This window comes from Podarcis erhardii (assembly GCF_964252035.2).
Source record: "Podarcis erhardii genome assembly, chromosome: 1".
NCBI lineage: Eukaryota > Metazoa > Chordata > Lepidosauria > Squamata > Lacertidae > Podarcis > Podarcis erhardii.
Genome location: NC_138497.1, coordinates 118,494,587 through 118,508,399, shown reverse-complemented (window position 1 = coordinate 118,508,399; position 13,813 = coordinate 118,494,587). Strand labels below are relative to the sequence as shown.

At 39.3% G+C, this 13,813-nt stretch overlaps 1 protein-coding gene across 7 annotated transcripts in view; it reads right to left on the bottom strand.

The window, feature by feature from the left end:
- Positions 1-13,813, bottom strand: part of OLA1 (Obg like ATPase 1) — a 90,857-nt gene that overhangs the window by 42,681 nt on the left and 34,363 nt on the right. For 6 of the 7 annotated variants that reach the window (XM_081845753.1, XM_081845755.1, XM_081845754.1 and 3 more), the window contains one exon: positions 7,689-7,864. In XM_081845753.1, coding sequence (XP_081701879.1) covers positions 7,689-7,864 — 176 coding nt within the window. Of the gene's footprint in view, positions 1-7,688; positions 7,865-12,685; positions 12,792-13,813 lie in introns of all 7 variants that reach the window. The other variant, XM_081845757.1, reaches the window with a different exon arrangement.

Here is a 13,813-nt window from a genome sequence, read left to right as displayed (position 1 = left end):
CAGGTGAAATGGCCCAGCTGGTTACTATGATGAGTGGCCAGAATAGCTTATGTAGAGACATGCAACAAGATTACACATTTCAAAAAAAACAACATAGTGGAACTATCTTATCTTGGGGACCTATCTATGTTTTGTGCTTTATTCAATAAATAAATACTTCACTTAAGTTTAAAATATGCACTTCTAAAGCCAAACTTCTCTTCGTTATTAGAAGAATTCCTCAAGTAATCCTTCTTTACTAGTGGTGGAATTTTATGCAGTTTTACAATTTAGAACATAATGTTAGTTACAAATTTCATCTTTAAAAAGCCATTAGTATTATAGTTTCCCCAAAACATTGATATATTCCATTTTGTAAAGTAGATGGTAAAATCTTTGGGACTGAACAGTTCAGGTTCTAGACTCTACATGATAATGACTAGAAAGCTGTCTTTTATATTTGGTTTATCCCTCAATTATCTCTGCACAAGCAAACAGCAGTTAAAGTGTCTATGTAGATTTTCCATTACTGCCCCAATTGTTCACCTGACCGTCTTCACTGTTAATATGAAAAACAGCACACAATATATTACTCTAATTTAAACTTAGGTACCTCAACTCATATTTGGCAAACTAGCTCTAGTTTAAAGGTAATTCTAACAATATTTCAGATCAGTGAAAATATACCCTTTTACTCCCAAAACTAAAAATAAAGAATAGGCAGAGCCACTCCGTAGATGCTTTTCAACAGTCAAACTCAATTCCCCTGGAAATATGTCACAAACCTGAGCCTAAATATCTGCTAAAAACTGTTTGTAAGACTTCTCTGGGCTGGTTTTCAATGACCAGGGTGAAGCAGACATGAACATGGATATTTAAGTACACACACTACAATGTTTTATATTTCATGTACTGCATTTATGTGCTACTGAAATCAAGCTTTCCAATGAAAGTTAACACTGAACATGAAAAACAGAGAGAATTTTGAAGTCCTATCCTTAAGTGGATAATATACTAGTACAGTCCCAAATCTAAATCTAAACAGATGTAATAAAGATGCATCTGAGATTTTTTTAAATTCACAAATCTCAGAAAATAAGGTTTAAAAGATAATCCTGAGCAACGTGAATTATAGTTGGTCTTCCTCTTGTTCCATCTGGTGGTTTTAAGAGTTTTCAAATATTTTGCTTTATAGGAATAAGAGCACACAACTACCAAATTAAACCAATGGAAAGGTTGGGAGAGTTACCAGCAAACCTTACAACATGCTGTCTATGATCCAGCATGTTATGTTGTGAGAGCTGCTGGGATTTCTCCTCTTCTTTCCATTCTAGCAGGCTCTCCCCCCCACACACACACATCCTCCACCCCCACCCCCCAACAGAAAAGCCGTACTTCAAAACCTTTGGAGGAAAAAAACAATAAAGTCACCAGCATGTGCTCTGGAGACTTGCTGGACCATGGCCATTATGAATGATTATGGTATTCTACTGAAGTAAAGTACTGCATGACATTCCTTCTGATTTTGAGACCAGATAAATGACTCAAACAAAGAAACAGAAATGGTATATTTGAAGCAATGTTCAGGCTTTTGGAAATGTAAATAAAATAAGTATAATGTAATGTGAATAGTTTGAAGGTACAGAGGGAGCACTTCTGAACTATTAACCATATTTGAATAGTGGTTGAAAAGGGAACTTTGAAGTTAGTTTTTCATTCTCCTAAGTGTATGGAATGCAGTCTCTACCAATCTAGTTTTCAGAGAGGTGGTTAAACCTATGTGTGTAACACTTCACATACCTGAATGCTACTACATGGTTGTTTTTTTAAAAATAAATAAATCTTGTAGGTATAGAGCTGAGTCTCAAGGAGGAGGTTTCCAACCCCTGTCTTTCCCTTCTAATGCCCCTTTACTTATATGCCAGGGGAGGGTTTTGTATGGAGAATGCCATTATATTAGCAGTTCAAAACACACCTCTTTGCAGGCCTTTGGTAGGGATTGAGTTAATATGCTGGTGACTATTCATTTTATCATGTTTTGTGAATTGGTGTGTTGTATTTTGAATTTAATTACTTTACTGTTTTATTTATAACCCGCCTTGGGGTTATTTCATTCTTTTCAGCTGCTTTGGATGCCAAGCAGAAAGGTGGGATATAAATATTTCAAAACAAAACTGGGATAGCATCTTCTTCTGTTAGGAAGAGAGGAACAAAATTTGATCTTATCAACAGGATGGTTTCCCTACTTGACCCTAACTGGCGGAGCAGGAAGCAAACTACTTGGTGTGGGAGTGTGGGGGAGGATCACAGTAACTGGAAAACGAAGTATAACCATAACCAGATACCAAAACAGTAACATTTAAGAAGAGAAAAGAACCAAAGCAGTAAAAACAAGAAACTGTGTGTGGTGCCTATGAGTGTGGATCATGCAAAACACAAAATTATGGGGAGACCAGCAACCTTTGGTACACCTAGAAGAACAAAAAAATATGCTAAGTAATAGTCTCACTCTCCTCCCTTCCACCATGTACAGGGGGCTCCCCTCTCTATCTGGAATATTTTCTTATTAAACCCAGTATTCTCCCTCAAGTAAGTTTGTGCTTTATGCAAGGTCACAACTCTGGAAACAGAAGCCTCCATCCATGGGATGTCCACATATGTGAGGAGATGCTAACACTGCATAGTTATAGAACTCCTCCAAGAGAAACCTGCCCTCAAATGCTATGTATCAATGTGAGTGCAGTAATACCAGCAGCTGATATCCACCGCTTCCCAAGCAGAAATGGCGGCCTCCTTAAGCCTTCGTGACGTTTTCTGGCCTGCAACATGAAACCCTAGAAAATATATTTCATTTCTCTGGTGTCAGCTGTTCTCACAGGCTAGAATGTAAGAGCACGTCTCTCATCAGCCTGGATAGCTCAGTTGGTTAAGAGCATAGTGCTGATAATGCCAAGGTTGAAGGTTTGATCCCCATATGGGACAGCTGCATATTCCTGCAGTGCAGGGGTTGGACTAGATGATCCTCAGGGTATCTTCCAACTCTATTATTCTATGATCAAGCTAATGCCATTGCCACCCCCTTTGAACGAGTGCAGAATTTTGGTAAATCAAATTTCCAAGACCTGTGAAAAACATGACTTTTAGCACATGCAAAGGCTAAGACCTGAGCAATACTTCATTTTGACGAAGATACACAATTCCTTATTGGCTGACAGTGCACCCACCTATGAGAACCTCCGAACTGCAGTGTCAATTCAAAAGGAGAACAGATCAGAGTCTGATTACCCAATTCAGAGCCTACTCAGTAAGTCCATGGACAAATGAAGAATTCTTTATCACAACACACTGCCCATCTCAGACCTTCAGAACCTCCCTTAGCTCTGTAGCTCTGCCTTGTCAAGATGAAGACTTTCTTCCTACTTTGACCAGGACAGGCAAAAGGCAACTCCCCAAGGACCTTACTGCCTGCCAAAAGAAAACTGGGCAAATGTGACTGAAAGCCTCAATACCTCATGGTATTGGGGCACATCTGGTTCTGCTCTCCAAACTAAGGTACACTCCAGTCAACCTTGGTGAACAGAGAATTGTTAAATGCGCAAAACTGCCACAGCGGAAACTTCAAAGCCCTTCTTGAGAACTGCCAAGATTCACTCAATGCAGGAGAGCCTGTGAAATCCTTCACCATCAAGCCAGCATGATTGCTTGGGGAGCAAGGCTATTATATGAGCTCCTGACTGTGGGATCCTAAATTGCTCCATAATGGCATCTGCAAAAACAAAGTGCTTGTTAGCTAGTTTGAGTGTAATCTCTCTCCTGGATTTCAACATTCTAACAACTATTTTTAAGTTTGGCAAAGTGATGACAGTAGCTTTTGGGGAAACCAGAGGAAAACTAGATCTGTCTCTCAGGGGTCCTCCATTTGTAAAAGCTTATGGTAGCTAGGGCCTGTTGTGCTACACTGCAAATACAGGAGAATTCTTTCACCAGTGACTTATTTCCAAAAATCCAAACAGTATTAAAAAGAGAACAAGCAGCCAAAACAGATCAGAAACTTGAACAAAGCTTGTAAATCAACTCTGTCACCTAGAATTGAGACCTAGTTCAGAGCAAGGAGGTAGTATGCAGAAAGGCCTGTCACACAAACAAGAAATGTGGACATCTCACATGACATATTTAATAGCTTAACAGTAACATTTTAACAGTACAATGAGAGGGTAAGATTTTTTAAATCATGAATCACAGCCTAATCAAACAATAACATTGATAAGCAAGTTAAGGTACCCATTTCTAGTACATATATTCATGGAATAAAGGTGTGAGTTGGGAGCCAACAACAGCATTTCAGATAATTTTACATTTCTGGCTTTAGGGGGTGAGAGAAAGGGACTAAACTTCATTTCTTTTTAAAAACAAATTCTAACTTACTGCCTTTGTTAACTAACAGTGTTTTCTATAAATACTTAATTATTCTGGTTAGCTTAACATTGCTTTAAACTAAAAGACAAATAACTTGATACTATGTTTTCACCCCCATCTTTAGACTTCAAAGTAATTATGTGCAGGAAGAAAGGTCTGTTCCTCAATGCTTAACAATGTGCATGTACTCTTTTTCGGGGGGGGGGCAGCCAGACTACAGGAGCATCATGACAATAAAATCACATGCCACAGCAAAAATAATAATAAGAAAATTGGATGGCCAACTCTCTTTACTCCCTTTTTCAAAAAGAAGATGAACTGTCAACAATAGTGTAACCAAGCTTTCACATTCCAAACACACACCTTGAATGTTTTCCTGTTTACCCATGACTTTAAATATTTGTTTAAGGAAAGTATTGCCATTTCTGAACTTAAGATTTTGAAGCCACTGGCCTCATCCAACAGGTTCTTCATAACTCACCCAGTTTGGTATCATCTGCAGATCTGATGAGCATTCCCTCTCCTTCTCCATCCTATTCACTTATAAGGATGTTAAACAATGGGCCCAGGACAAAATTGTGCTATCACATCTCTCCAGGGTGACAGGGAGTCATTGATACTGGCTCGTACAGTCCATCAACCAGCCACAAACAGCAGTAGCAGCATCTAGCCCATATTCTACCAGCTTGTCAAAAATTTATCATGGGGGCCTTTTCAAAGTCTTGCTGAAATCAAAATAAACTACACCCCCCATAATTTCCTTAATCTACCAGGCTATAAAAAGGAAATTGTGTGTTTATATGTCTGTTAGTATGGAGACATCAACAATTGTGTGCTATACACTGACAATTCCCTTGCAGTTTTTCCCTATATGTCTGCGGGAACTTTCATCACCGTCCCACTTTCACTCACTCTCCTGGTAGTACATGGAGTCATGCTGTCTAGCACCTCATTGCCACCCACCCCCTTGGCAGGAATCATTTAAATACCTTCTGAAGAAGCTTGGGAGACTCCTGCAAAACACATACTGTACTTCCAAACCTTTGTCATGTGCCTCTGCCAAAAGTCCAAATCCAACTTCTGCCAAATGTCCTTCCCTTGAAAGTAAAGACCAGGCAGAAGGTATATCAGGGTCCACTGGTAGATGCCCCAGTGATTTTGCAGTTCATCGGCAAGAGTTTTGAATCCCAATCATCTAACAGCAGCAACAAGTGCTAAATTAGGCTGCTGGAACTTACAAATGTTGAAGAGAATGGAGTTTTGTTCTGGAGTAATCAGGTGTTCATAGTGATCCTACCCTTAATTCTTAGAGTTGGGTAGAATTCAAAGTAGTACCCAAGGAGATCAGTCCATAAGTGCAAGCATTTCTGCCTTCCCAATGGAACAATCTTCCCTCTTCTATGGGCTGTTCTGGGGGTTCTCCCCTCCCTCCAGTACAGATTTGGGAGATGGGACAGCAGCTACACAAGGGACGAAGAGAACGGGGAAAGCTTGCACCAGCAGGACTCCTTGAGCTGGCTTCCACTAACAAAATGAGTTAGTTGAATCTGGACCACAGTCTGCCCATCCTGGCATAAACCATGTTCTAAGAATGCAAACCTTTCCCAATGATACCAAATTCATAGCCAGTATTCTCTCTCTTCCTTAGACATAACCTTCAACAGGAAAAGTGACAAAAACACCACCCATGCCCCAATATTCTTCCTCTTCCAGCCCAGAGCCAGGGGCTTGTAACACTTTCAACTCTGTGCCTAGCAGGAGTATTTGTTCCCACATGGATCCACAGGAAGGGATAACAGTCAGTAGACTGCAGACATTTTGAATGCACACACCTCGGAGACCACAAACATCCCACAACTTGTCAGGAAGACAAACTACTGTCTCGGTCCCTCTCAGTAGTGGGGTCACCAACTACCACCACAAATCTCCTCTTCGGAGCAGAAACAAGAGTCCTATCTCCAAAGGTCTTCAAATCCTCCTTCACATTTTCCAAGTGGTCTGGAAACAATGTTCATGGGAAGGCCCTGGAATCAATTCACCGCTTCAAAGACACAATTGTCTTGTTCCTGTTTGTAGCATTTTACCATGTTCTGCCACCTGCATTGGTTTTCTTCTTTTTATAAACTACCCTGTCCCATTGTCCTTTCAGAAGCACTAAAATTATAGAGTTTTATTGATTTTTAACTGTGGTGAGCAAAATTTTAAATACACAGAGAGGATATTATGTTATTTATAGCAATTTATTTGAATTTAGATTGTGACTACATCTAGATTTCTAACATTAAACAGCCAGGCTGACAGTCTTACTTACCTGGATATATACGGTCACTTATATTATTCCAATTAACAATGTGATTAATATAGGAATTCTGCATTAAGGTATCCTTTCACCTTCATGGAAATCAATCTATAGCTCAATAGTGCTCATGTTACTATACCACTTTCAATACTTAAACTACAGTGAATACAACTTGCTGTTCTAAAATATTAAATGAGAAACTTATATGTGAAATCAGATGTAATACCCATATTAGATTGTATTATTGGAAACGTGAGCATGAAGATGTTCACACAAATGAATTTCTTCTTCCTACTGCACTCCCAAAAAATCCACTCTTAAAGCTTGGGGGAGCCTGTAAAATGTGTGGGATGAGTATGAGAGCTGCACAAAATTTCAGTCGCCCCTCCTTCATTCCAGTGGGTCTCCTGAGCATCAGGAGTGGCTTTCTGGGAAGCAGAAGAAGGGGTGCTTGCAATTCTATTGATACAACCTATTGTGTACTCTGGAATTGGTATACAAATACATATCATACAAAGACCAAATTTTAGATACAGAAATAACTAAAGAAATATGAATAGAAGAACAGAACATATGAGGAGTGTTTTTGCAAAATACAGTGTGGAAAGTATAGAGACCAGAACAATTATGATTTCTCCTAAAATACATTAAGTAGTAGAATCGGAAACTGAGGATGAAAACACTGATACAGCATTTCAAAGCAATTTAATTTCTTGGGGGAAAATGTATAGGCATAGCAAATGGTCTTTGCTATTGAACTGTTTTACGCAGTCACCATTTATATATGCAACTAGAATTGAGGTAACTAACACATTGCAACATGGTACGTAGTAGATGGAATAATTTTGAGGTAGAAAGTTGAGGTGTCTTAAAACTGAGACTAGCACCTTTTTCCCAGTACAATAAAGTCTGCAGCTGATAAGCACCATGCCTGTGTAAAATCATTCCTACACTGGAAAAAAATCTTTTAAAAATTGAAGATATTCTTACTTACATATTCAGGTTTTAATTTCTTGTCACCTCCTCGTACAGCCACTTTTTCTAGTTTGTCTATAATGGGCATGATCATTTCCTCATCTTTTAGCCTAAGTTCTTCATGTATTATTTCAATGTCACGAACAGGTGCAACACTTCCTTCAATGTGTGTGATATCATCATCATCAAATGATCCTTTGAGGGGGAGCAAAATTCAGATGTTAAGCAGTATTCTGAGTGGAGGGGGGACGACAACGAAAGAAAGATACACAAAATAGAAACAATCTACCAGTCATAGGCACCAGGGCAGAGCAAAACTTAATTACAAGCATTTTAAGTGTTTTTCAAACAAGAAATCTGTCAGTAATTTTCAGTATCGGGGTCACTGCATCTTACAATGTATTAGAGGTGGCCAAATAAAAGTATTTTTTATATAGCACTTAATAAATAAATGGTTCAGAATAATACAGGAACATTTTAAGTCACTCATTAGATACAGTAAACATTAGAATTGCTATGAAGTTTATGTCAAAGAATTCTGAAGTTCTACACAGTACTAATGGGTTTCCAAGGGAAACAGGATTTACAAAAAAGGGGGGAGGCTTGAAATCATCTGGCAGACCTCTTCTCTGCTTCAAACTACTTTATCACTATGGTTCTGACGGTGATTAGATAATGAACCACTCAGACACACAATTTACACAGCAGCTAATTTCATCGGTCTGATTTGAGGGTATGGTTTTTAGGGGGCCATCAAAGAAGAAGATGAAGGTGCATTTGTCATATATGAGTGACAACCATTCACACTATCTCAACAAAATGGTGCTGGCCCTTATTAGAAACACATGCTATTATCACATATTTAAAGTGCAGTTGAAGCCATAATTTCAAATTGCCAATGGAAACATAAGGGTAAAACAACCAGATATTACTGAAGCATGTGTACTGACTTTATGCCCCTCTAAAGACATAATGTGGCAATGTAATTCAACTGAGATACTCTTGAGTTATCAATAAATAATAGCATGAAAACAAAAATTAAAAATATGTCTTAGTAGCAAACTATAATTTAAAAATTTATACCTAGTCATGAATTAATGCGCAACATAAATTTTAGGCACTATTTAGTAACAATCCCACTGACTCTAGAAATGAGACTTTAAAACATTTTAAAGAATGAATGCTAGCTACTGTATTTTCATATGAGGTCATAAAAAATAAAGCAACATCTACTACATATTTTTAGAGAGATGCAAGTCTACCACATTTTGAGACAATTCACACATCACTTTCCCCTCACATGGGGAATGTCACAATACTTACACCTCAGGACCCATGGAAGAGTAAAGCTAAAAAAAAATTGTCCTAATTACACAACTGGAATCATTAACAGCAGCTTCTCAATTAGCATACTGAGGGCAAATCAGATGCATTTTGCCATGTGGACATTAAAAGGTACAACATTGTTCAAAGGCAAAAATCCCTGTAAGTGTTTCTTCTTTTGGAATCTCTTTGGTTTATCTCTATTTTTTACCTTCTCTCTCTCTGTTGATGCTAACCTGGGCCATAGCCTTAGAAGTATCATCTCCCATTTTAACTTTTGTAATATTCTATGCCGTTTTCTCACACACATTAAACCTTCCATTTCTGTGAATTCCATGGTCCTTATTAAATTTTTGCTCATCATATCTAGCGAATTTTCATTCTTTATCATCTGCTGCATCGCCTACCAATTGTTTTTCACACGAAATTTAAAATATTCCTCCTGATCTTCAAACATGTTTATTCTTATTTATTACTGTTAAATAATAATAATATTGCACTTCATCCAAGGACCACAGGACAGTTCAAAGTGCAAAAAGAGAAAATCACATAGCATAGCAACTTTCACAAATGAATCGAAAAATCACGTTTTGTTTTTTTAAAAAAACAACTCAACAGCTTTTGGAGTGTCCTGGTTTTTACTTTTTAAAATATAGCAACCCTAACACACACACACACACACACACACACACACACACAGCTTAAAATGCCATAGATTGTTTAATTTAGGGAATTCCCCATTTAGGGAAGTTTTTAATGTTTGATGTTTTTCCGCGTTTTTAATATTCTGTTGGAAGTCACCCAGAGTGGCTGGGGAAATCCAGCCAGATGGGTGTGGTATTATTATTATTATTAAGCCAAAGACCTGGAAGAAAAGGAATGTTTATGCCTAGCACCTAAATATATGTAATGAAAGCACCAGGCAAGCTTCACTCTGGAGAAGATTCAGGAAGCCACCACAGAAAAGGCCCATCTCATGTTGCCACTCTCTGGATCTCTCATGGAGGCGGCACATTTTGAAGGGCCTCAGATGATGATCACAGGGTCATGGTCGGTTCATATGGGGAGAGGTGGTCGTTGATGTATTGTGGTCCTGAGCCATTTAAGGCTTCATAGGTCAAAACCAGCCCTTTGAATTTGACCCGGAAACTAACAGGCAGGATGGGCGTTATAAGCTCAAACAGTCTTGCCCCAGTGTTAGCTGTTAGTTTTCTGCATTTACTCTTTTCGTTCTTGTAATTGTGCATAAACCACCCTGGGACGATTTGGGGAAGGGTGAAATTATAAATAATATTAATAATAATAGTTATGACATATTACATATTTTATTACATATTTTGTTATCAATGTATTATAATAATTGTAGGTTATTATATATTACTGAAATAATAATAACAACATTCTTAAACATTTATTTAGACTAATGAACAACTGTAATAATAATTTTCTTTAACATTTTATTTATACAAATGAACTGCTAGGGTCTAGCTTAAATATGTATAGTAATCACAATGTACAATTTTAGGAGAGCTTACACTAACAAATTGCTGAAACTATTTTCTCATTTATAAAAACAAAATAAAAACAACAATAACAACCTACAGCAAGTGAAATCTTATCAGCTAACCACAAAAGAGATAATAGGCTGCAAATCCTCAGAACTTGCAACTTCTCTATCAGATTCCATGAGTAGATGCATTCTTACCCCCTCCCCTTGCCTTTTCCATTCAACTAACACAGTCTAGCAGATTTGGTAAGAATCTTAAAGGTCCAACTCTCTGCCTGTTCAGGAAATGTACTAGTACTTCATCCTTGATCGATGGCCATCAAACCTTTCCTACATTTTGTAGCATTTCCCCACATATCCTGGAAATGTATTTTACAAACAAAAACAACATCAGATTAGCAACTACTCAAACTAATGCCACCTGGCCAACAAAAGGAGTTGCCTTGCCAGACTCCTTATGCACACAGCATACAGTGGTGGGAAAGCATCAATAGTTTGTGTCCCTTTGCAATCTGGGGACAATGTGAATTTCCAGTGAAGAGGAGAGTGTATGCATTTAGAGCTGAATTCTTGAAATCACCCACCCAGCAAAAGCAGTCCCAAGCCACCAGTTCAACTATCTTCCCAGAATTACCGTATTTTTCCATGTATAACACGCCCCCATGTATAAGACGACCCCTATTTTGGGGGACTCCAAATTAAGAAAATGGGGGCGATTGCCCAGAGTTGTTGAGATTTGGGGGGGGGGGTGTGCCGAAAATCACTCACCCGCCAGAATGCCACTGCCAATCTCACGCATTGCCGAAGACAACAATCGTCTGCCACCGATCACTCACACAATTACCGCAGTGGCAGCCAATCAACAACAGCCCTTGCCGCAGCCGCCAGTCACCTGCTCATTCGCCGCTGAAAATCTCCTGCTCGTGGCTCCAACCAATCTCCTGTGCCCCCTCTGCATTATCCGTGTATAAGACAATCCCCAATTTTGAACATTCTTTTCTATTGGAAAAAACCTAGTCTTATACTCGGAAAACTATGGTATCTGTTGTTTATGAATCATATGCAAAATGCTTTACATCAAGCTTGTGTTTCTCTGTAGCCTGAGGAAGGAGGACAAGGAGGTGGTGTTATGCAGAAGGGTTGTGGCTTCATGACAAAGCAGCTGCTTCACATGCAGAAGATCCCCAAAATCTCCAGGTAGGGCTGGAAAGGACTCCTGCCTGAAATCCTAGAGAGCTGCTGCCAGTCAGCACAGACAACAATGAACTAGATGGATCAACAGGCTGACTAAGTATCAGGCAGCTTATTTAAGTGTTATTTCTAGACAAAAAAAATGGCTTTTTAAAAGCATAGTTAAACAAGGCTGAATGACTGTTAGCAAGCCAGCAGTAAAGAGAAGTAAACTCTTTATTAGGAAGAGGGAACAGGATTTTCACAGCAGTGCCAGGCCTAATAAGCACAGCAAGTAATCTCCAGAAGGTCCCAGGCCCTCCCCTCCCAACTGCCTAAAGTCACCTCCTCTCCAGGGTTTTCCCTAAGCAATCTGAGACTGTGCCTATGTGACATGAATTTCTCCTCTGCCCTCTTCATGCCTCTCCTGGTTCTGGTAGACTAGTGGGGAGAGGAGCTTGTCGCAGCAGGAGGGGGAGGCACCCATGCCACTTCACTAGTCAAACTCATCTTGGCCTCCCTCATCCCACTCTCCTGCATCAGCTTCTGATTCTGGACTTCTCTCTGCCACAGGCTCTCACTGATCATTAAGCCCTGTAACCTCTTCAGCTTCCAACACCTCCTCCTCCCTGTTTTTGTCCTCTGACCACTCATTGTCTTCCCACCACCAATCCCCGGGCTCTGAGCCTTCTTCCCTTGAGGGTTCCGCAATTGGTTCCTTCCACCATTCCTTCAACCAGTCCCTGACATCAAATAAAACTTGCACTGATGAGTAGTGACCAATATACCATCTACAATGAGAACTGAGAGACTCCCCATCCTAGCCAGAGCTCTCCTCAGTACTCTAAAATCCAGGAATGCACTCCCAGCTACTGGATTAGATAGGGGAAATACATGTGCCGCATCTGGTTATACACATGGTCCTCCATCCAATACACAGTGTGCCACACTGGAACAGGGCAATAAGATAGTACTACAATGATATTATTACTTTATTCGTTACATTTGTAGCTCACATTCTACCAAATGCTGCTCAAGGTGGCTTGATGAAGGGAACTCCATGAGTAACTGCGGCACTTGCAACTTTTAGAAACAGAGCTCCAGAATATGGCCTTCAGGGTTCTGAAATCAAGAGTTTGTAAGAGGAACCATATTATAGTTCGGCACAACATCTAATGAACAGATGTACACATAATTAGAATACACATCATTCTCTGGAATATGTGTCCTGTGTAGATTGACAAAGCTGCCTTCTTTTTCTTTTTTACATTTGCAGAGAAGATCTGGAAAATATTGTCTGATACGCAGAAAGCACTGCAAGAGAATGCAGAACTAATCAATCAAATGAGTGGTGCTGTTGCTTCAAAGAGTACAAACTGCATTAGGTAGGACACTGAATACTGTATCATTCATACAAGCACTCAGTGAGTTCCATTTCTGGAAGCAAATGCTTGTCAAAACCTCTGAAGAGTAAGTTTTGTATAACAGAGGAAGTCACAAACAAATTCACTGAACATTGCAACATTATAGTACATTATTACACTTCACACGTTTTGCATCTGTTGACATATAAAGCAGAAGTGGTGAACTGGATCTGTCCAGTAGGTCAGACTGTTATCTATCCCACCCCTTGCAGGCTAAATGTGACATAATAATGACATCAGCTAACACTTATTAACCCACATGATTTTAAATCCAACTATGCAAACAAATACACAGTCCACAGCACTGATCAGGTCTTGTGGGGCACTTCATAAGGGCTTCACAAGACCCAACGATCAGCTGATTGTCAGGTCTTATGGTGGCCATGTAAAGCACCCCACCAATGTTTCCAGGGTTCACACCTGGGACTTTCTGCATGTAAAGCAGTTGCTCTTTTACTGAATTACAGCCCCACCCATATCTCAGTGGTAGACTGTTGGGTGCAATTACAGTAAACCAAAATAGGTAGCTATCAGAGCACAGGCTATCTCTGTCCAGGAATGACTGTAGAATGGCAAACCAAATGAAGCTGAAAAAAGGCACTCTGCATCACTGAAGCCACTTGAGCCTCCAGTGAGAAAACTGTTCCTTAAATATTCCCATATAAAACAGGTCATCTACCCAATTATTTAAATAAATAAAAAATCAAAATTATATTATGA